Below are 23,660 nucleotides of genomic sequence, written 5' to 3' on the forward strand. Positions count from 1 at the left end.
AGCAAACATTGTATTACGTAAATGTTATATTTCTTTCTTTTATTTGGGCCCCCCAACTAATTTTGGTTCAGAGCACGCTACACCACTACATAGAACCGGCAAAAAAAATACAAACATTCCTCCCGAGTGCTCAATCTCTATCCCACAACTATCGCACACAATTACAATTTATTATAACTCAATTGTTTTTAAACTTCACTTGCCTTTTATACCACATATAGCAGCCACGAAACCCAACTCCATTATTTGTTTCTCGACAACGAAAATAAATTGTGTAGTGATTGAACTCACAGCTATCGTTATTTACACCACGCAATGCCACTGCACCATGACGGCCTAGTTAATATATTTTAATTAGAGTTAAGTCACACAATTAATTTTAATTTAGATTTAGATTATATTTTTAATTAGAGTTAAGTCACAAATATAATAATCACATTGATTTCGTACTATTTTAATACTGAATACCTAGAGACCTAAGTTGTGAATGTAATTAGACACCTCGACATCAAAACGCTTGAAGCATTACCCATTTGCGACAAGACGCGCACGGCACGTTATACCTATGTGTAATGTGTATAAACTGATTAAATATTATGTATATCATATTATTCTGTAATATTATGCTATACATATAGTATAAGCACATCTTGGGCGCGCACGTATTAATATTCCATCGCCGTATTACAAATCCCATGACCGTAGTCCGTATCGAATTCCAAAATATGTATGGGAAATATAGAAATATGATGTAGGGCAGCTGCTTTTATGGCTATTACCTTTTTAGCCGACTTCCCAAAAAGAAAGAGATTCTATATTCCATAACTATAATTATTTATTATACAAAAAAATGGACTATTACCATTATTATGTTATTGTTATTTTTATTTATTCATATACGTTTTATATGCATTTAATTTGAATATCCAATTTAATTTCTATTTAAATTTAGTGCCTACTTACCTGTAAAGGGGTCGGACATCAGAATAATAAAATGCAAAGTATTAATAAAAAATATATATTTTTAACAATTTGTCATATTTTGTTAGAAACGTATAAAAGTAATTGACATAAAATATAAAAATTAACATAATAAATGTATTTATAAAATCAAAAAATATTTTTAAAGAAAATAATATTATACTTTATTTAACATGATCAACATTTGTAGAAACAATTTAATGTATATAACAAAATATTTCTTAATTAATAATTGTTATACATAATGTTTCTCCCATTCTGACGCGACTTTCAAATAAATAGCCATGCACGCCTTAGCGTCTTCTACAGAGTCATGTTCATCTTCTTGTATTGTCCTGCCCAATATATCCCTTGCGAGAGTTTTTAACGCCACTGGCAGGTAGTTGTACTTCTAAAATAATTAAAATTCAATTATTTACATAATTTATGATTTTTTTATACGTTGTCTACGTATAAAAAAATTGAAACCATAGAAACGTTCTAAATACTAAACCATACGTTATCATCAAGCTACGTCAAAATTCTCAGACGCTTGTTACAGCTTATTTTATTTTACTAGCAACCCTGTAGGGAGATTTTTGGTAATTTCCGGTAACCTACTATAATTGCTTATAATTATCATTCTGCAAGACAAAATGCTATATAATATTCATATTTTTTTTTCATTTCATACGTGTTTTATCTAGGTACATAAAACACACATAGGTATACAAGATAAATATACAATAAATATAAAACTCGGTCGTGAGATAAGGCCATCGTGGCGCAGTGGGGCAGCGTCTGATTGTAAATGCGATGGTTGCTGATTCGATCCCCACTCGGGAATATGAATTGTCTTAAATTTTTTTCTGACACGACTAAATTCTTAGGAAAAGTGGAGAACACAGTATCTTAACGTTAGGTTCTATCTGTCTAGTATGCTATCAGGGAAAAGCGTGAAACTATAAATATTACCCCACCTGAATTTTTTTGAACCTACTACAACATCGTGATTCAATTACAACTAGTCAGAACTAGTCGTAATTGAGTCTCGATAGTTCTGTTTAAAATGTAAAATGAAATAATATTTTACCATCATAAACGGTTCGTACACTGCGAGATCTCTTTGTTTATTCTCTGGATGGCTTAGGCTTAAAGCTTCCAGATCGAATTTTAAAAAGTGACCAATCAAAATGCATCCATTTAAAAGATCTCTTACTTTTCTTTTTACAGTAGCTATGTCACTTCCATTTTCCAAATATTTTTTCTTTATGTCAGTAACCATATTCCTATAATCTATCACCACGGCCGTAGGTTTCACATATTCATCGAGTACAAGGCAGCCGAGTTGATTAACGATTGAAATTCGCGCCAAACAATTTCCGTTAACACATCCCACCATCTCACAGTCGATAGCGTATTTCAAAGTCATATTACAGATTAAAATATAGATATTGATATTATTGAAAAAATATTGAAATCGAATTTCTACACTGTAGAAGATAATAATCGTTGGAAATAAATATAATTGCACTCTACTTCGTAAGTTGCATTGAGGTAACAACTTGATGAGACTAGAGAGATTGTAGGGGAAACCCCTAGTATAAACTAGGAAGTAACCTTAATGAACAGCAATTAATAATTTGTCATTCCGTGGTATAAAGTATTTTAATTTGTTTATCTAATCTAATATTTAAAGTAGTAATACCACGTACCATTAAACACCGTAATATATATGACTAAAATAATATGTCAATCTTTTTGACAGGTACGTTTTCTAATTTTAAGAAATATATACCGTACTTTAATAAGTTTTATATTTATATTAATAAATTATATTAATAATACTATTAAAATTATACCTTAAGTTATTAAATATTTCTAACGATTATTTTATTTTTGTACACATTTTATGTAGGATTTCTTCCCATTATTAATTTATATCTAACGAGTTTTAAAACACTAACTAACTGAATTAAATTTTAAACATAATGGATTATCTAAGCTCTAAACAACAACAAAGTACAATATTGCAGAATTTTATAATTTATATTTTACATCGACAATGTAGCCATTTTAAAATATAAAATTTTTCTATCATAAAAATAAAATAATATGATAAATATTTATATTTGATAGTGTTAAATTATGTAAAATAATTACAATAATATTTTGAATCACTTTAATATCAACAATAGGTAATTAAAATGTCATTACTCATTAACATCAATATTCGTAGCAATAACAAAACGCGCAGAACATAAAATGTATAAAAAAATTAACTAGTGTGAGTGAATGTCAATTTTGAAGCTATTTTTACATTCTGTAGTTTCATCGAAATCAAATGTAAGCTAATGTAAAAACAAACCTATCTTATCACATAAGATAAGACATTAGCGAATTGATGAACCAAACGCAGAAAACAATACGTAAGTTTCGGCCTTGTATATAACCCTTGAGCCGCTGCCGAAACATAATTGTACGATTTGCTAGTATAGTTAATACTTGCTATCAGGAAAGTCACGTCGCTATCATGATTAGAGCTGTTAAGAAAACTTGGCGCGACTCTGCCTCGCTGATACTGCTTTCAAAACGGAGTCCTAATGTTTTATCAAGTGGTAACTCGGGGAAAAGTAACTACGATATCTTGTTGCAGACTCGTACGGTTGACGCTTCTTTCTCGAAAGGTGTAGTGTTTCCGGGCGGTGTGAGCGAGGAGGCGGACGCGAGTGAACATTGGCTTCACCTCCTCAGCTCTTTTGGTTTTGACAAAAACGACTTCGAATCCCTGCACCGACCAGGTACACCCATCACGCCTATCTTCGCAGATAACCCCGTTAAAAGGTAAAGGTTCTTATAACAACACATAATACTTAGCTTTCATGTTTCGTCACTATTGTTTTCAGTTCTCAATTCTCATTGTTGCCATTTGGCATTTCCAATCAACATAGTAATTAATTTATGCAGAAATGTTGTCCCACAAAATTTCTTGCTTTTTAATAATGGATCTGTGATTATATATTCAAATGTATACTTTAATTTGCAATATTTATTTAACATAATCAACCAGTTTTTTTGTATTTCAAGTTAAATTTGATTTGACCCTGACCTTGTGTTTTTAAATCATAGTTAAACATTATTAACAGACATATTGCATTACGAATTACTGCAATAAGAGAAACATTTGAAGAGCTTGGTTTGCTAATCTGCAGTTCGAAACATAAAAACAATAGAAATGACATATGGGCTAATACCATATCTGATATTGATATTAAATATTGGCAGAAACGGGTGAGAAATTTTCTTTTTATAAAAAATCACAACTATTAACTATATTGATATTTAACACTAATAATATACTGACGAATATAATCAAACAACATATTTGCTACAAGGTTATAATACTTGGCTTTTTAATTGACATATATTTTTTTAACTACCCCTAAACTTGATGTTTTTTTGTTTACTTTAAGTATTATCTTATTTCTGTCTTTGGTGTCTGGTGTTCTTATGTCAATCTACTATTAGTAATATAATATAATACTTCTGTAATATATTTATTATACTAACAATAAATAAACTAACTCCATGCGACTACCATTGTGCCCATAGTGGTTTCGGTTAACGGTTTAATAGCGAAAAGCCTCGACCAACACCTTAAGAGGCTATCGCTTAGCTGTTGGATCGAGAACCGGATACAGAAGACAGTATTACTTGAGACAGCGTGTAATGTGCAGCGGTTCCTCTCTCTGGAGCCCTAGCCACCGATGGCTTGGACCCTTGTCCTGCCCTCGAAAGAGTGGTTTTTTATATTTTTAAATGTATCTTTTTTATAATAATTTATATTTAAAAATGTAAAATTGATTCACTAATTTAATAAAAGTATATTCTGTTAATAAACTAATATTTTTTTATTATAGGATAAATTTTATATACAGGGAGGGCTTTTTATTCTACCAATATGCTGCAAATACCTAAACTGTGATAGTGGTACAGTAATTAGTATAAAATTTTATACTATATACTGTTTCACATTTTTATTATCAAAACCGGCATCAAGTCAAAGCCAGAAATCTTCTTTAGGTTATTGGTTCATTGAGCTAGAAGATGCTCGATATTTGGAAATAAATTGCTATGAAAAAGTCATACAGCTCATTTGCTGTCTGTAAACCTTCACTTAAGTTTTTCAAGTTGAAGATCAATTGTTCAGTGCTTGTTAAAAGAAATTTTCATATAAGTATATGTTGAAATGCTGCCTTGGCATGTGCCAATAGTATTAAAAATGCCAAAGCAGAAATAAAAGAAACTAAATTTTTATAACTTTGAATAAGTTCCATACTTGTTATATTCATCTTTACCAACAAAATGTAATAAAGAGTACATGTATAAGCTTCATATTTTATCACTAGCAAAAATGGAGTCATATGCCATGACTTTCCATGCCATGTCATATTACATACTTTTTTCATGTCATCTAATGTCATCAACTTTTCATACATGCTCTCTATAGAATTTTTCCTATATCATCAATATTGTTTTCTCAAAGGTTAATTAAGGTCTCTCTTGTCAAACTCTCTCTTCCTTTGTAAATATTTTTTACCATACTATAATGCCTCATTTTCTCTGATATGCCCAAACCATTCCAATTAATAAATTATTAACTGTTAATATAAGAATGTAAACATAATTTTTTAGGTCACAAATACTGAAACTGCGAATAAGAAGCATGTTAAATATGTTAAACTATTAAATATAATCTGTTTACATATAATATATATATATTTCTTTAAACATTTTAAGGTGAGCGAGGATCCTTCAGAACTTTTAAGTCTTTGTAAGGAGTTTAATTGTTATCCTGATATATGGAGTTTGTACTACTGGAGTAACTGGCTATCACCACTTGTGATAAAGAGGAGGTTTGATACAGCTTTTTTTGTAGCTGCATTAGAAAATAAACCAACTTCTATTAGAGCTAGTTCAGAAGTTGTTAATGTTGAGGTATTGTATTCAGTGAAAGAAATAATTTTATTCACAAGCTTTATACTAAAATTTAGTGATAAATATTAGCTACATTATAACAATTCATTACCTCAACTAATGATAATTTAAGCATATTTTAAACATTATTAATTATATACATTATATGTCTATAAGTGCATGATTTAAAATTCAGTACAATTACTTGCTTATCATTTTTCTTTTATTCTTGGTTTACTGACTATTATAATTTACTATACCTTAACATCCTGTCACCGAATAGTTAACAATTATAGGAATGTCATTATGGTTACATTGAATAAACTTTATTTAAATAGTCAGATACATATTAAAATTGATGTTTTAGTTATTATGTCGACATTTTTGTTTCAATACATACAAATATTCAGTGTAGTGTAGTAGAAATATTCAAAATCCCGGATATTTTAAAATTAAAACTGGTATTTTAGGCCCCTTTATTTGGTCCGGTATTGAACGTAAATTCATAAAATTTGATTAAACATATTTTTCTTTCCTAAGTGTGAAAACTTTAAAATTGTGTAACAATTTTATAAAAAAAATTATAATTTTTTTAGTGGAAAACTCCACTGGAAACTTTAGAAGCGAATAGAGAAGGTAAAATTGAGCTATATCCACCACAAGGATATGAATTGCATCGTTTCTCGAAATTCTCTGATTTTGATAAATTAGTAAATTTTGCTAAGGAGAGAAGTAGTAATGGGGATGATCTGATTTATCCTGTTCGTCTGGAAGCCAAAGATGGCACTGTGTATCTTATGCCAGGTATATTATATATTGTATCTACTATTATTTTTATAACCAGGACATGCAACTGTAAACGCGACAGTTGTAGGTTCGATTCCCACTTAAACGGAGAGTCTTAACACTAGGTTTCTTGGTAGCACTACCTAGCCTGCTACGTATGATACAGCGTGAAACTAAATATAATATTTATTTGTTTTTTTCTTTACAGAGGATTATCTGTACCCAACAAATGTAGACCTTGTCAACACTCCGATCATATATGAAGATAAAACTATATTAGAATTAAGAGGAGAAAAAAAAATATTACATCGTTTGGAAACTGACAAACAAAATAAGACAGTTTTAGCTGTTCAAAACTTCGTCCCAAAACATCATTTCAACATGGGCAACGAGTTTACGCCCCTCAATATAAAAATTCATACAATTAAGTAATCCTATCATTGCCTTAGCAGTCGGCCTTACTAGTAGTAGACATAAGAAATATTGTAACCCAAATATATTGATAAGATAATAAGAATTTTATAAAATGGCGACTTCAGGTCATATGTGGCCAAACAGTCAAGATGACTATGAGTTGTTAGAAGTGATTGGTGTTGGGGCTACTGCAGTGGTTCACGCGGCCTTTTGTCGCCCTCGCGGGGAGAAATGCGCCATTAAACGTATAAACTTGGAGAAATGGAACACTTCAATGGATGAACTTCTCAAAGAAATCCAGGCCATGTCTAGTTGTAACCATGAAAATGTGGTCACATATTACACTAGCTTCGTCGTTAAAGAAGAGTTGTGGCTAGTCTTAAGGCTACTTGAAGGTGGCAGCTTGTTGGACATCATCAAACACAAAATGAGGATCTCCAATTGTAAGCACGGTGTCTTCGACGAGGCTACTATCGCCACCGTCCTGAAAGAAGTGCTGAAAGGCCTCGAGTACTTTCATCAAAATGGACAAATCCACAGAGATATTAAAGCTGGTAATATTCTTCTCGGAGACGACGGTATTGTTCAGATCGCGGACTTTGGAGTGTCAGCTTGGTTGGCGACGGGCCGAGATCTGTCGCGGCAAAAGGTGCGACACACATTCGTCGGCACACCCTGCTGGATGGCTCCCGAAGTCATGGAGCAGAACCACGGGTACGATTTTAAAGCCGACATTTGGTCGTTCGGTATCACAGCCATCGAGATGGCGACTGGCACAGCACCCTACCATAAGTATCCACCCATGAAAGTCCTCATGCTGACCTTGCAGAATGATCCGCCCACGCTGGACACCGGTGCCGAGGACAAGGATCAGTACAAAGCCTACGGCAAAACCTTCAGAAAAATGATATCAGAGTGCTTACAGAAGGATCCCACTAAGAGGCCATCGGCGACGGAGCTGCTGAAGCATTCGTTCTTCAAAAAGGCCAAGGACCGCAAGTATCTGGTGCAGACGCTGGTGGCGATCGGACCCAGCATGGAGACACGCTCGCACAAGGCCAGCAGGCGGCAGCCCGGCACATCGGGCCGCCTACATCGCATGGAGACGGGTGAGTGGGTTTGGGAGAGCGACGAGGACGACGACGATGACGAGGGCGAGGCGCGCCGCGACCGCCCCATGAACCAGCTGCCGCGCGCCGCATCCTCGGACAGCGACGACGACGAGCGCGACGACCCGCCGCGCGCCGGCTTCACCATCGGCGTGCCCGAGCTCGAGCCCGAGGCGGAGCCCGACGCGCCCTGCGTGAACCTGGTGCTGCGCATGCGCAACGCGCGCAACGACCTCAACGACATCCGCTTCGAGTTCGCGCCCGGCAAGGACTCTGCCGATGGCATCGCGGCCGAGCTGGTGGGCGCGGGGCTGGTGGCGGCGGCCGACGCGCCCGCCATCGCCGCGCACCTGCAGTGCCTGGTGGACGCCCCGCCGCCCGCGCCCCGCTCGCTCACTTTCGCGCTGCGCTCCGCCGCCGACGCGGCCGAGCCCGCCGACGAGAAGGGACTCGTGGGCTTCGCGCAGATCTCCATCGTCGACTGAACCCTCGTGGACAATAATGTTGGTAGTCTCCGTGTAATCGAATTTAGTGTAAGCGCTATAACTATTATATATTAAGCTGTGTTCTATGTACCTACATATTTTATGGGTGAATAAGGAATTCATTATCGATACCGTTTGTAGTTCGGGCGGATTACGTAACTGTAAGGATGAATCTGAATTTATAAGTTTTATATTATCCTCGTGTTTATTTCGTTGCTTTTTTTACATTCGAAACACTGTCATACATATTTAATTATAATTTTGACGCTCAAATTATTTTATCGACATGTATGTTATGTTAAGTAAATTCGTCGCAAAACTCATATGACAATATAAACGTACTAAAATATAATAACTACACACGTTTTTTTAAATGCTCAAAAATACATAATTTGTATAATCTCTGCATGTTAAAAAAGACAATTATAAATACATATTTATATATAATATACATTTGAGCTGGAACACTTACTACTGGGAATGTGCCATATTTAGAAAATCTAAATATGTATGTGATAAATAATGAGCCTAAACTAAAAAGGAATATTAAAGCACAAGCGAAGCGAAGTACCCCGCGGCCATTGCAGTGTTGAAGCGACCAGATGTATACACTATAAAATATTTTACGTTGTTATTTGTTTGTTGCTTATTTTGGAATTATTTTTGAAATAATAAAATGTAAATCTTACATTGTCTAGCTGTTTCATTAAAAAAAACAACTGAGACTATTATTTTTATCTTTTTATTAATTACATTTGTGCTTAATTTACTTACACAATTAGTACTTTCCAGGCGTTAAGTGAAAATGTCTACATACAATTTCAAAAGCGGGATGGCATAACATCTTTGGACTGTATTATAAAATGGATGAAATCGGACAAAAGTCACGACAAGTTTTGGCCTCTGCAATGCCAGTCCTTACAAAAATATGTTTCACCAAATTCTGCTAATCAATAGTGTTCTAATTAATTAATCTAAGCTATAAATATTCCAGTTTATTATTAATATAGCTCAATACAAATGCAAAAAGCTGTTGAGGTACAAAAATAAAGTTTAAACAGGTACAAAACATAAGCGTGTTGGTCCACTCGTAAACATGGCAACACTGAGTAATGCTGAAAAATACACATTCAAATATCACTGGCGAAGGCGTCGAGACTATTATTATCATTACAAAATAATTTAAAACTGTACACTATTATGGCTACTTTTAAAATACAATTAGTTAAATAAATGCATTTTCTCTATATTTAATCGTAGTATTGTAGGAAAAATAAAATAAATTTCGTTTCATAAAAACATCACAAATTTGACAACAGCTATGATAAAATAAAAATTGTTGAAATTTCGTATAGAAATGAATTCCTATTCCTATTCCTTTACATTTAAGAGTTTACTTGATATGAACTTGCAACATTTTTGTTAATCATTTTCTTAAGAAAGATTTTTACAAAGTTTCACCATTAAAAATATTCATTCGTTTAAAATCTAAGGGGGGAATATGTTCATTATATGACTACCAAAAGTTCTATACGAAATTGAAGAGTAGATGTAAATTCAATGTGTTTTAATAAAAGCAATTTTGCCCGGACTTACACAATTGACAAAAAATCAACATTAATAAATTAATAATATGATCATATGCATATATGTATATGGACTTTCTTATAGGAAAGTGTCTTTGATGACATTTGGATATTGTCATTAAGTATATGTTTAAAAAAAAATGGTGTTTAAAATTTTACAATATAAGTATGAGATATCTTTGTTTAATTTTACATTAAATAAATCCAAATACAGACATTGTATAATACAATTTATTCCTCAGATGTGCTTAATACCAAACATTTTTAAAATATTAAATAAGTAAAAATTGCTACTGAATATTAAAAACAATAATCCAGAAGATCAAATCCCTACAACTTATTAAAAATGTCAAAATTACAAAAAAAAATTAGAAAATACACTATGTAAATCAATAAATAAATATTTAATACGCCAAAGTAGTCGGCCGAGTTAAATAAAACAAAAATGTAAATATAAGTAATAGTTTTATAATAAAGAAGTTTTTATAGTGACTAGGCAAAGAAGCGTTTAGGCTTGCACTGAAATCACCTAATAAGGCAATAACTATTTGTGCTTAATTATTTATAGCCAGCGGCGGATATACCAGTAGGCTATAGCTAAAAGTTCGACGATGATGAGATAACCCACACTGACTTTTAAAGAACTGTATTACTTTTTATCCAAAATAGCGACACCATTTTTTTTGCTTTAATATTAAGTTACGGGGGTTACAACCCTTAATCTATTAAGATATAAAAACCATAATTTCAGAGATCCTTGCTTACTGTCATTCCTTATAATAGATATATAGAAATATAGAATACATCTATTGTAAGGGATGACAGTAAATAAGAATCACATCTCTATATCAAAAACTAACAGCCTTTATGTAATTCCGCCACTGTCTATAGCATATAATATTAATGAAACAACAACAATGTTACACTAATACTCAATAGGATAAGTGCTAAATTTGTTAAAACTTACAAAAAATACTTATACACTAAGTAGAGGTTTCAATTAATATTGATAAATTGTAATATTAACGTAAATCATAAAAAAATATGAAAGATTTAACGTCATAAATAAATTAAAATAAGTACATTATGATTTTTTTAAAACAATATTAAATATTAGAAATAAAGTAAGAATAAAGTTCACTTGATATTAAGATTTAATAACCACAGATTAAAATTTAAAAAAATATTCAGGTACACATAAAATATCACAAGAGCGTGTGCGCAAGAGCGAAAAAGATAATGCATTAAAAGTGACGCTTAAATATAAATAAAAAATACAATTTAAATGCTACATTTAAATGCAAAATTGGAGATTTCAAAAACGTGTCCAAAATTTTTGACACCGCAGAATTGACGCCGTCTAACATACCTAACGCTAAAACTCATCTAAAATGAGATTCAACAACTTCTTACAACACTAGGCCTAACTGTCAAATTATAAGAAATTAAATGGCCTTTTATATTATATACAGTACGGTCGACTAGTCGTGGACGCCCTGAAGTTGTTTTTGATTATTTTCTTCAGGAGTGAACAATACGCTTATTTCAAAAGGTCTTATATCAGAGCGGCCAAGTCTAGTAGATCGTATGTATGAGAATAAGATAAATAAAAAAGAAAAAAATTGGAGGGTCTCAAATACCAGAAGATCAACAATGGCTAGGAAAACAAAATCATAGACCAATCAAATGACCACCATTCTATCAAAAAAGCTCAATCACTTTCTTCTTCAAATACTCTTTAAGAGGTGCATAGTAATGATGTCTGAGTGACACTAGCTCCGGTTTCCTCTTGAGAGGTCGCAGGAGGGTCCAGTCGGTCTCGAACACCAGGAGAGCAGCAATGGCTAGGGAGAGCCATACAAATAGGAAGGAGGGTATAAAAGCACGGAATAAGCTGAAAGGGCGCGGGGGAGGTTGGAGGGCTGGTCGCCAGTCCTCTGTGTGGGAGGCTTGTGAAACGTACGTAACGTGCGTCGCGGCTGATTCCGTTGAGGAATGCTCGTACGGGTCTCGTGCGCTATATTCTGGGCAGGCAGCTGAAATTAAAATTAATATAATTTAAATGATATATTTATTAATTATACATGGATACATCAACTGCCGATATGGTTCTGATTGAGAATTTTTTTAGGTTTACTTGCATACAGAATGGTGGGCAAAGGGAATCTAGTTTTAAGACACTTTGTTACCCACTTTTCTCTTAAGTGTTGAATGACAAAACTTAATGCCGCGCATAATTTTTTGACCAGAGCGAGAACAACTCTACAGATCATACGCCGCTTAAATAATGAGAAGGAATTTTCATTACTCATTTTTAAGAAAAAATCTCTCACATAATGTGTGTTTCTTTCATAAGATAAGAATATATTGTTTACCAACGCGTGCTCAATAAGCGAGGGTACAACGCGCGTCATTGTCAGCAGACAGTAACTCAGTAAACCTTTGGTAAGAGTGGACATGTGCTCCCAAGTGATGTGTACTGATCGACGATATGGGGTATATGTATAGTAAAATGATACCGAAGATTACTCTGTGTGCTAAAATTCGTGAAACACGTCCTATGTACTGACTAAAACGCTTAACCCTCAAAAGATTCGAAAAAGATTCAAATCAACAGCAGGCCGTAGCAGTCGCTGTCGCGCTGAACGTGGTAAGAGGCACTCACCCGGCGGCTTGCCGTCGTCACGGTGGTCGCGGTGGTCGCAGCACAGCGCGATGTCAACGGCGGGCCCGGCCAGCAGGCAGCCGCCGCCGCACGCGTCGTCGCCGCTCTCCTCCAACGGCGCGCTGTGCGTGGAGCGCGGCAGGCTGCTGTAGCCTGAGGGCATATGGGCAACGCGTGACGTCAGAGGCTTAAACTGGTTTATACCAGCCTACACCTCTTGTACTCGTAGACGCGTCACATATTTAATTCTTAATATTTTACAAACTCAATAAAAGCAATATTATCATCTTCTATCCAGAACGCGTTGTAAATATGGATAGCCATATGGGCAAATATTTTTATACAGTTAACTTGTTATTATTTTCTTTGCTTTTTAATATCATATAAACATTGTGGCGTCAGGGGCACACGTGTGCGACGGTAGAAGGTACAATTTCCACTCGGGGAATTGATAAATATTTTCATATCTTTATTTTCATAACGACTAATTCGTAATGCCTCAAGAATTGGACAGTAAATGTATAGCAGAAAGTATCCTAACACTAGATTTTTCCTTTGCCAGCGTGAAGCCGAAAAAAAAAACAAAAACAAAAAATAACCAACCAAAACCATAAAAATCTCACAAGTCCCTACCAAAATCCCCAGTCATAGGCGTGGAGGGAGTTGCCGGTACGCTAGACGCTTTCCTCTTGCCAGAGCCTTCATCTTGCGAGTCCCGCGGGGACAGCAGACCGTCTCGCTCCAGGATCTCTCTCTCCGTCCGCCCCACGTACTTAAACTTAGTGCCCCACGAAAATAGACCTCCACCGGAATATACACATGCGTCTGATGATGACGGTAACCTGGAGTAGTAACATAGTCTAAACTAAACAATGTGATAAAAAATAATTTTTTTTGTAATGTAGGACATTAAAAAGTGCTTTTCCTAATACTCATATTAATAATTAACCTAGGTGAAACATTTATGAAATAGGTTAAATTAGATATTTTACTTTTAAAAGAAGAAAAACATACAAAACACAAATATATTTGCTTGTACTTACGTAAAAAATAACATTTGTTCTATAGCACAGCACCAGACGTGACGACACGCGGCACCGCTCGGACATTTAAATCCTACTGTGTGTTTTTTCTAGAAATACAAATAACGTAAACATAAAATACTTATTTTTATTAGTAGTACTTAATATTAAAAGCAATTATGGAAGTATGACACAATTAAAAACTTTTTGTTATTAATTAGCTTTAGATTTTATTTCATTATTATTATTAACAAACTCAATAGCTTAATATTTTTTTATTTAATCAGCCACTTCGTCTTTACATTGATTAATTGTCAAAAACAATTGTTTGTTCCTTCAATATTTAGAAATATATCAATATTTTTAAAATTAATTTAAAAAGTAAATAACATCTTATAAAAATTCGAGATGAGTTATTTCCTTCAGATACAAAGTGATGTTATACGTGTAAGCAATAATTACAGTACCAAACAAAATAGCCGTCAAGTCAAAACAAAATAACTATGAAACTTGTAAGATGTCTCATTTTATTTGGTGAAATATTGCAGGAGACATACGTTGACGTAATTATTTACCTTTTTTTGACGATATGTAAAAAATACTTACTTCAGGATAATTCAAATGCACTATAAACATTCGCCCCTCAAAATTTATCTTGTGCACTTCAGACCACTTGAAGTGATGAGTTTTACGAGACCCTTGGAATGTCAGTATGCCGCTATGATTTATACCCAAATATAACTGGTTACCCCTGTGATCCTAAAAATACATAGAAAATAAACAAAAAAATATATTAAATGGTCGAAGATTCTCATAATCTTTCCTTCTGTTGTTCTCAGCTTTTCGCTCATTTAGGCACAATACAAGCAAAGATGTGGCACTTTGTTGTTTAACAAGACCAAGAACGGAGTGCCTTATCACTAGGTTCCCTCTGCGTACCCTGCTGTTTGCGGGATACAGCGTGAATGAAAATGCTTATCAGCGTCAAGTCATTTTATTAAATTTTTAAACCAGTTATCTTTTATTAATTTCAAAAATATCACTACAGATAAACATATATATTTAAAACATAATATCATACAAAAAATATTATACAATAATAAAACAGAAATACAAAACTACAATTGAATACTATTCACTAAATATCCATTTAAAATAAAAATTCACATATTTAAAAAAAACAAAGCACTTTCTGACCTAAATCATTGTTTCAAGTGGGCATTGTTTGTAGATAGTAACAAAAACTAAAGGAAGGAGTGGTCTCGTTAAGATACTTTGGAACAAAAATCTATTGTAGAACTTAATGGCCCTCCACAAGCACCTAGACATTAAGTCATTTTCTTTGTATTGCTTTCTTTACATCAATTTTCCTTTCGCACTGTATCCCACATGTGCAGGCCAGACAGGGAAAACTTCATGTTAGGACACACTGTTTCTGTTCGGTCATACTTTGTATTGTTATAATAATTGTAAAGAAAGTAATTGATTCCCATTTTCCTTCCCCATGTCTATTACATAAAAAAATAAATACATATGCACAGGTATTGTGTAGTATATTTTGTATTAACTTACTTTAACAGGATGTGGATCAACACCATATGTATCGAGCTGGCAGGCTATCTTCAAGAAAGTTCGTTCAGCCTCCTGTGTAGACATGCCTTTAACACCGCCAGCACCGGGTGTACCTTCCATTGGCTCTCTGTGTAACTCCTTAAAAATTATATTTTAAACTTTTAATATCTAGTAATTGCTGTTGTTTTTTATTTGTCATAATTAATAAAATATGAGTATTATGTTTAAAAAAATATATTATTAAGTGAATTTCAATGACCTCTGTGTCTTACCTTCTTATCTACTTAAAAAAAAAGAACCCAGAATACTTTAAAATATACCTCTTTGTTATTTAGTATTATAATTTAAATTACTCAAGGTCAAGACCAAGCTGTGATCAATGAATCATTAATTTATGCATCACTAGTTTAAAACACATCAATAAAATCATTGCCATCATGCATGTCACAGTCTGATTCAAGGTTATAAATAGATATTGTATCAATATTTACATAATTTCTTTTTTTTTAATCTCAAAGCTTTTTTGCAAAAAATTTGGTCTTAAAACATTATATTTCCTGTGTTCCATGCAATTTTCAAGACATTGCATGTTGAATGGTAGAACTCAACACAACATTTTGTCTTGCAATCTGGGCAAGGAAATCTAAATAACTCATCCACCCAACTAGAATATGAAATTTTCCATCTTGGTGAAGTGGCGCATTGTCTCTATTTTGGGCGGAATCCCCTATTTTCAGATTCAGATTTCTTCAGTCTGGCATGACAAGGTAGTGATTGAGTCCTCCAATCTACACGAACTTGGATTTGGGTGGGTAAGTGGAGAATGAAGTGTCTTGACACTAGGCTAAATGCCTACCCTGCAATAGGCAGGTTAAAAAAGCATAAGCTGTAAAAAAAGTCACCAATTTATCATATTATGAATTTTCTTTAAAAATACCTTTATTATAAAAAATATTTCTATTATAAAAAAATATATATAATGAATGATGGTTATACCTGAATCCTAGCTTCAATAGAATCAGTTTGTCTTAGGAGAAGTCTCATTTCTGTCACATAATTACCTACATGTATACTCGGGTCATAGTCACCAAGTTCAACTGAAAGATTTTTTTTTTAAATTACCATTAAAAGACATGAAAAACATAATATATTGTGCAATATTTTAGCAATTACTTATAAAACCTAAACCTAAACTGCAAACATAATGTTGTGAAATATTGAAAACTTTAGTTATCAAAATTTCCGAAAATTACACAATATTTAACAATCATCATTTTTAAATCATTATCAATACATTTATTTTATTTTTGTGATTTAACATATCAATAATAAAATGGGAAGACCAAATCAAACAATATTGAAACATGTAAAACTTACAAAATATAATAAAAATATTACTAATTACTTTTATATATGCATTTTTTATATTTTTGTACTTAAACAATACAAGTATGACAATCAGAAGTAAACCTAACCTATATAATATTCTTTTTTTATTAATAATTGTTATTTTTAATTTAATTTTATTGATTATTTAATAATTGTAAACAATGTGCATTTAAATTTAAATGAAATATATAGTTTGAAAGTTTATTGTGATATTTTGGTACAGCATTAGATTGCAAATATGGCCAATATGGCAGAATTAGTTTATTTAATGTTCCTCTAGAAGACAAATTGTGAAGTAGGAATATGCCAATCAACAATATGGGTGGAAAGCAGAGAACAGAGTGTACAGGTTCCTAATCTAACTGCTATATGCAATATAAAGTGTGAAGTTATAAAAAAAATTTTTTGGTCTGTTACAAGCAAATACCTTTTTTAAAAATAAATCTTTCCTTAATGAGACATAGCTCTTTAAAAATATTGAAAAAAATTTGCATATCTTGAAAATAACTTACTTTGTATGATAAGTGCACCAAGCATAGCAGCTTCATTTGATGTACAATAAAGTCTCCCGTGGAGTAAGTCTCTTTTCAATTGTAAATATATTTGAAATCTTGTCACATCCTCTTTTAACAAAAGTGGATTTGGTGGATAAAATTTTACACGAAAACTAAACAATATGGGTGAGGCATCTAAAAATAAAGTTATATATATTGCCTAGTTTATTATTTTTTTAAATATTGATAACTTACTGCACACTACCTCATACCTTTTACTTGCTTTAATATTAGTTTAGCTAAATGCAGCCAATGCTGTAAAAAAAGATTTGTTTCAATGAAAAAAATTAAGGAAACATAATAAAAACATCTAGATATTAAAAAACTAACCCTCTGTCCACCAGCATCAACATAACGGAGACCGAAATAATCAGTTTCAATGAGATTCAGTTGTTGGCAAACATGTTCCAAAAGAAATTTACCCTTATAGCTTGGCTACAAAATAAAATAATTAATTTATTAATAGTGTAATATTTAACAAATTATATAATATATTTTTTGATATTTTTAAAATCTTCAGTACGAGCCAAATACATAGTACTGCGCCTAAAGTCCCCTACACTTTCTTATTTTGTTGTGTTGTTATATTTTTTTATGGCAAAATTAAAGAAACTACAAAAAAAATTATATATATTCTTACATGAAATTCACATTCTAGTATTTCTGTATCTTCTAACAATCGTACGGTACATTTATAAACAATATTACTATCACCACGACTTTTGAACATACTGAATAATTCAATATTAACTTTTGTTTAGTTACAGCTACTGGGATTGCATTTCATTTTTAAAACATTCTAAATATTCTACCATATTTTTTATTAAAGTTAAGAAGGAAAATTAATTTCCTTCATTAAGAAGTATTTTTTATTATAATTATTATTTTTTACTGCTCTACAATCTACTCGTCAAATTTGACGTAAGAGTCAACGCTAAACGCTATAGATACAGAAACAGTGCTGCCAGTTGCAGATCCTCAAATATTACACCAGAGTAAATGTGTTCTGTGCACCAGAGTCACCAGATACCTGAATAAGTAACATGTTTACAATTTTCTTTGAGGTATGGTTGGCAATTTTTTTTTAACAATTTTTGAGGCTAGTCGTGACGTAGAGGCACAAGCATGAAATGTTTGAAATTAATGATTTTAAATATATGAAATGTTTAAAATCTACATTAATTGTTACGGACTTCCAACTTGAATCCAATAAATCAAGTAGCCTGTAAATGTACATGCATTTTCTTCACGTGAGATACACAGAAATAACATTGTTGTCTACTTAACAAAATATATTATAAACTGGATTACAGTCTGCTAAACCGGTTGCCGCACTTTAATTCAGCAAAACTTGACGAAAGATATATTAATGGAAATAGTGACATGGATGACACCTTATAATTTTTCTTATTATCGTACTGTAGAAAGAATACTTCTAGCTTAAGCTATATAACTAACACAATAGTTTGTTTTCAAAAAATGCTTCATTATATTTTTTTATTACACAGTGGACCTATTTACTTTTGCTTAAGAAAAATCAAGATTACCAAAATAGCTATAAATATTAGTACATACTAGGAATACCTCTTTTTGATTTATCAAAAACGTAAAAATATAAGTAAGTATTGATCAAAACTATTAAATAATACAAGACTAGTATTTAATTTTAAATTAAATTACAAAACTAATATTTATTTAAATAGACGTACTGCGATAATTTTTTAATAACTTGCAAAAAACAAACGCATGTTGTCAGTAACGTACTCTTTTACTAATAATATTTTAAATGAAAGGTATTATTTTAAATAAAAAATTAAACAATTATGAATCTGTGACATTATCTTCTATATGTATTTCTGAACGATAACGGGATGTGACGCAACATACACCAATGTTACTAGTATTAAAAATAATTAATATCTGAGGAAATCAATGTAACCATCATAATTATTATTTCAATATAGAAGTATTTCATGACTTTTTAATATTGCGACTTTTTAAAATCTTTTTATTATTAAAGTAGATTTAAGTTTTATAAATATTTCATTTATTATTTAAGTCAAACTCCATGTAATTTTAAAAGACTATGACAACCATCCATATTTTATTCTAAAAATATTTCGATTATTTACGTATTTTTAAATTAAAGGGTAAATAAAAAAGTTCTAGTTGAAAGTAGCTTCTTTTTTTATTTACACACGTAGGCTTAGATTATGTATTATTTATTGGGTGCTACAACTTTTATCTTGGTTTCACCAAAACAAGACCAAAACATTTTAACAAGAAACATATCCTCGACTGAAAGTAGGCAACACGTGTGTAATAAGATATGATAGCCCGTTTAATAGCGTTTTACCAGTTCCAGACTTACAAATTTCTATAAACATAGGGCTATTAAATATATGCTAACCTTAACTAACCTCTTCAAATGTCAGTTACTAGATTATTGTTACAGGCCAACAACGATAACAAAAAAAAAGTGAAAATGGGAAAAGATTAGTCATAGTCTTCCATTTTTGAAATATCAGAAAACTATGAAACAGAAATCTTTTTAATTTCTTTGCGGTAGAAAAAAACGGTTCACAAATTTGCGCCCCAACAATTTGCCACCATAGACTGCTATGTCTTTTTCTAAGCCTCTTGTAAAACTACTACTGCTTCCAACGGATCCATAATTCAGAAAATAAAGAAATAGAAAGAAGTTATTATTATAATTGTAAATGAATGTTGTATATAAGCATATAAATAAACATTAAATGAAATCATACATAGTTTTACGCTGCAGTGCGCGTACATAGAACATCCTTTACCATTAAGACACTTTTGTTCTCCACTTTCCGTATTCTTTGCTTTGCCCCTTTATTAAAGCAAGGTAATAAAAAATATATATATCATTTCCTCATGTGGGAATCGAATCTATAATTGTCAGCTTTTAAAGGCGCATGCTTGTGGTCCTGTGTCACCAACGGCCTCAACTATAAATATAAGAATAATACATAAAGCAATATTATTATACACAATTTTTTTATATATATATATATATATATATTTATTTAAACATATATTTTTATTTTTGGCTCTGTCGAGGTCAAGCGCGGCGTTGAGTTACGCCATTCAACACATAATGCCTCCATAATTCGGCGGAAAGTGGAGAACGGAGTATCTTAACACTAGGTTCCCTGTATGTGTGCGGGATACAACATGAAGGTGATTTTTTTAGATATATGAAAATCTTTTTTATTACATTTTTATGTCAGATGTATTAGAATTTTAGCGCGGCCACACTAACTGACGGAAGTGACTACGACCCTTTCCTTCCAGCCGAAAGAAAAACCATTTCTCGTCCATTCTGTTGGAGTCTTTCTCGGATAATACACGCTATCCGTGGTGAGTGTCAGAAGATTTAAAGTGAAGTGCAAATTGTTAAGTGAATAGTACTTTCCCCTTATTACTTAGATTTGTGTTAGTATTTAACTTTCTATTCAGTTTAATGCAGTTTATTTGCAAAGTTTAATCTACTTTCCGTAATTATGGTGTAATTTTTAAACATTTTAAATCCCCTTTGTTTAATTTTATTTTCTTATACGATATGTTAATTTTACTGTAGATTGAGTTATCTCTTTTGTTTCTTTAGTTACCGGCTCTTAATTATAGTTCCACCTTTAAAATTGAACTTGCTTACGCGTCATACAACTATACCGACCGGCACATGTTACCACGTGGTTGTGATTAATCTTTGTATATGTTGGGTAACATATGTAGATTTTTTTTCTAAATTTGTACTACTTAGGATTGTATTGAAGTCTTTTAATTATTTATATTAGTATATTCTTTTATCCATAATGGCGGATATCCATTGTGAAGTGTCAAGATAGGGCGAGGCGGCCATGCGGCCGCCATATTGCCGGTCGCATATCCGTACATGAGGCTCTATGACCTTGTGTTTGTGCATCACAATTGCGAATCCTTGTTTTCTTATTAAGTTTAATCAACAAAAGTAACAAGTGTTTTCTTTCTTTTTAGACTAACCAAAAATGGGCAAGGAAAAGATTCACATTAACATTGTCGTCATTGGACACGTCGACTCCGGCAAGTCCACCACCACCGGTCACTTGATTTACAAATGTGGTGGTATCGACAAACGTACCATCGAAAAGTTCGAGAAGGAAGCCCAGGAAATGGGCAAAGGTTCCTTCAAATACGCCTGGGTGTTGGACAAACTGAAGGCTGAGCGTGAACGTGGTATCACCATCGATATTGCTCTGTGGAAGTTCGAGACCGCCAAGTACTATGTCACCATCATCGACGCTCCCGGACACAGAGATTTTATCAAGAACATGATTACTGGTACGTCCCAAGCTGACTGCGCCGTGCTCATCGTCGCCGCCGGTACTGGTGAGTTTGAAGCCGGTATCTCTAAAAATGGACAAACCCGTGAGCATGCCCTGCTCGCCTTCACCCTTGGTGTCAAGCAGCTGATTGTTGGAGTAAACAAAATGGACTCCACTGAGCCCCCATACAATGAGGCTCGTTTCGAAGAAATCAAGAAGGAAGTATCTTCCTACATTAAGAAGATTGGTTATAACCCAGCTGCCGTCGCTTTCGTACCCATTTCTGGCTGGCACGGAGACAACATGTTGGAGGCATCCACCAAAATGCCCTGGTTCAAGGGATGGCAAGTGGAGCGCAAGGAAGGTAAGGCTGACGGTAAATGCCTCATTGAGGCTCTCGACGCCATCTTGCCCCCAGCGCGTCCCACCGACAAGGCTCTCCGTCTTCCCCTACAGGACGTCTATAAAATCGGTGGTATTGGTACAGTGCCAGTAGGCAGAGTTGAAACTGGTGTCCTGAAACCCGGTACCATTGTTGTGTTCGCTCCTGCTAACATCACTACTGAAGTAAAGTCCGTTGAAATGCACCACGAAGCTCTCCAAGAGGCTGTGCCCGGAGACAATGTAGGTTTCAACGTAAAGAACGTGTCTGTCAAGGAACTGCGTCGTGGTTACGTCGCCGGTGACTCCAAGAACAACCCACCTAAGGGTGCCGCTGACTTCACTGCACAAGTCATTGTACTCAACCACCCCGGTCAAATCTCCAATGGCTACACACCTGTGTTGGATTGCCACACAGCTCACATTGCCTGTAAGTTTGCCGAAATCAAAGAAAAAGTTGACCGTCGTTCTGGTAAATCCACTGAAGATAATCCTAAATCTATCAAATCTGGTGATGCTGCCATCGTCAATCTCCAACCATCCAAACCCCTGTGTGTGGAAGCTTTCCAAGAATTCCCCCCTCTCGGTCGTTTCGCTGTGCGTGACATGAGGCAGACTGTAGCTGTGGGTGTCATCAAGGCTGTCAACTTCAAGGAAGGTGCTGGTGGTAAAGTCACCAAAGCCGCTGAGAAGGCCACCAAGGGCAAAAAGTAGCTAGCGCTGTTAACAGCTCAATTCTTTATCCAACTGCGATACTTCATTCACCGAAAGGTGTTCAGAAGGAAAAAAGGGCTACAAACTCATTCCTTTTCTATATTTTTTACAAGGCTTATACTGTAACATTATTTTATAATTTATAAGGTTATACATATATCTGAAATATTTTGTTATGACTACAACTAAAATGTAAATTCATAGAATAAAAGTAGCCTCCAATAATAATAAAATTTTGTTTTATTACACCTCAATTTTTACTTTGCAAATTCAAAATGTCAATATAATTAGCATTACACTTAATTTATTATTTGATTTTGTAAATTCATTAAAAATAAAAGCCTTTGTGGCGCAGTAGTAGAAGCGTTAGACTAAAGAAAAGTTGTGACAGTTCTTTTCAAACTCTGGGAATTATTATTTATAAATATTTTCATTTCTTCACTCTGGTAATGTGGCTAAGCATGTTGTTGAACTTTTGCCACTGGTCATGTAATGCCTTAAATGCCTACTTTTCTTAAATTAATTGCATACCACAAAAAATATCCATAACATTTGTTTTACTCTATCCTGTATGTAATTGTTGTTTCCAGCGTTAATGCAGCTTAAGAAAAGAACTTAAGCTATACACAATACATACCTTAAATTGTAATTAATCAAGGTACATATTTGATCAAGTCACATTTGATTATTAAAATGTCATTTTAAATATCTGTCT

General features: G+C 33.3%; 5 protein-coding genes across 8 annotated transcripts; 3 read left to right on the forward strand and 2 right to left on the reverse strand.

The window, feature by feature from the left end:
• Window positions 1-1,004: 1,004 nt before the first annotated feature.
• On the reverse strand, window positions 1,005-2,672 carry LOC146535454 (uncharacterized). Of its 2 annotated transcripts, none has more exons than XM_085191332.1 (2): window positions 2,180-2,672; window positions 1,005-1,372 (listed from the first exon to the last, which is right to left on the reverse strand). In XM_085191332.1, the coding sequence occupies exons 1-2, from the start codon at window positions 2,390-2,392 to the stop codon at window positions 1,217-1,219; spliced, it is 369 nt and encodes a 122-aa protein (XP_085047458.1). In that variant the 5' UTR covers window positions 2,393-2,672; the 3' UTR covers window positions 1,005-1,216. The 2 variants fall into 2 exon arrangements, with proteins under 2 accessions (XP_085047458.1, XP_085047456.1); XM_085191330.1 differs by having other exon boundaries at window positions 2,054-2,656.
• A 773-nt stretch (window positions 2,673-3,445) lies between these two features.
• LOC146535455 (acyl-coenzyme A diphosphatase NUDT19-like) lies at window positions 3,446-7,155 on the forward strand. The gene is made up of 5 exons (XM_085190678.1): window positions 3,446-3,804; window positions 4,107-4,251; window positions 5,761-5,958; window positions 6,534-6,741; window positions 6,932-7,155. Exons 1-5 carry the CDS (start codon window positions 3,494-3,496, stop codon window positions 7,153-7,155), a joined length of 1,086 nt encoding a protein of 361 aa, XP_085046804.1. The 5' UTR covers window positions 3,446-3,493.
• Window positions 7,156-7,249: 94 nt separating this feature from the next.
• Window positions 7,250-9,419, forward strand: fray (oxidative stress responsive kinase frayed). Its single transcript, XM_085190677.1, has one exon. The coding sequence runs from the start codon at window positions 7,250-7,252 to the stop codon at window positions 8,729-8,731; it is 1,482 nt and encodes a 493-aa protein (XP_085046803.1). The 3' UTR covers window positions 8,732-9,419.
• Window positions 9,420-10,765: 1,346 nt separating this feature from the next.
• On the reverse strand, window positions 10,766-18,503 carry Frmd5 (FERM domain containing). Of its 2 annotated transcripts, XM_085190679.1 has the most exons (11): window positions 18,160-18,495; window positions 17,850-17,954; window positions 17,732-17,774; window positions 17,478-17,654; window positions 16,573-16,673; window positions 15,577-15,714; window positions 14,611-14,763; window positions 14,026-14,114; window positions 13,616-13,824; window positions 12,983-13,135; window positions 10,766-12,353 (listed from the first exon to the last, which is right to left on the reverse strand). In XM_085190679.1, exons 1-11 carry the CDS (start codon window positions 18,247-18,249, stop codon window positions 12,019-12,021), a joined length of 1,593 nt encoding a protein of 530 aa, XP_085046805.1. In that variant the 5' UTR covers window positions 18,250-18,495; the 3' UTR covers window positions 10,766-12,018. The 2 variants fall into 2 exon arrangements, with proteins under 2 accessions (XP_085046805.1, XP_085046806.1); XM_085190680.1 differs by lacking the exon at window positions 12,983-13,135 and having other exon boundaries at window positions 18,160-18,503.
• A 2,256-nt stretch (window positions 18,504-20,759) lies between these two features.
• Window positions 20,760-23,178, forward strand: eEF1alpha1 (eukaryotic translation elongation factor 1 alpha 1). Of its 2 annotated transcripts, none has more exons than XM_085190681.1 (2): window positions 20,760-20,906; window positions 21,543-23,178. In XM_085190681.1, the coding sequence occupies exon 2, from the start codon at window positions 21,554-21,556 to the stop codon at window positions 22,943-22,945; it is 1,392 nt and encodes a 463-aa protein (XP_085046807.1). In that variant the 5' UTR covers window positions 20,760-20,906; window positions 21,543-21,553; the 3' UTR covers window positions 22,946-23,178. The 2 variants fall into 2 exon arrangements, with proteins under 2 accessions (XP_085046807.1, XP_085046810.1); XM_085190684.1 differs by having other exon boundaries at window positions 20,827-20,981.
• The last annotated feature ends 482 nt before the right edge of the window (window positions 23,179-23,660 follow it).

This window comes from Heliconius melpomene, chromosome 10 (assembly GCF_056956725.1).
Source record: "Heliconius melpomene rosina isolate 202511_hmr_F chromosome 10, ASM5695672v1, whole genome shotgun sequence".
NCBI classification, from domain to species: Eukaryota; Metazoa; Arthropoda; class Insecta; order Lepidoptera; family Nymphalidae; genus Heliconius; species Heliconius melpomene.

Coding starts and splice junctions, on each gene's coding strand:
- LOC146535454 (XM_085191330.1), bottom strand. CDS start 2,392: ATGACTTTGAAATACGCTATCGACTGTGAGATGGTGGGATGTGTTAAC. Junction 1,373..2,053: donor TGTACGAACCGTTTATGATG/GTAAAATATTAT, acceptor TAATTATTTTAG/AAGTACAACTACCTGCCAGT.
- LOC146535455 (XM_085190678.1), top strand. CDS start 3,494: ATGATTAGAGCTGTTAAGAAAACTTGGCGCGACTCTGCCTCGCTGATA. Junction 3,805..4,106: donor GCAGATAACCCCGTTAAAAG/GTAAAGGTTCTT, acceptor CATTATTAACAG/ACATATTGCATTACGAATTA. Junction 5,959..6,533: donor CAGAAGTTGTTAATGTTGAG/GTATTGTATTCA, acceptor TAATTTTTTTAG/TGGAAAACTCCACTGGAAAC.
- Frmd5 (XM_085190679.1), bottom strand. CDS start 18,249: ATGTTCAAAAGTCGTGGTGATAGTAATATTGTTTATAAATGTACCGTA. Junction 14,764..15,576: donor TTGATCCACATCCTGTTAAA/GTAAGTTAATAC, acceptor ATGTATTTTTAG/GATCACAGGGGTAACCAGTT. Junction 13,136..13,615: donor GCCTATGACTGGGGATTTTG/GTAGGGACTTGT, acceptor ATATGCCCTCAG/GCTACAGCAGCCTGCCGCGC.
- eEF1alpha1 (XM_085190681.1), top strand. CDS start 21,554: ATGGGCAAGGAAAAGATTCACATTAACATTGTCGTCATTGGACACGTC.
- fray (XM_085190677.1), top strand. CDS start 7,250: ATGGCGACTTCAGGTCATATGTGGCCAAACAGTCAAGATGACTATGAG.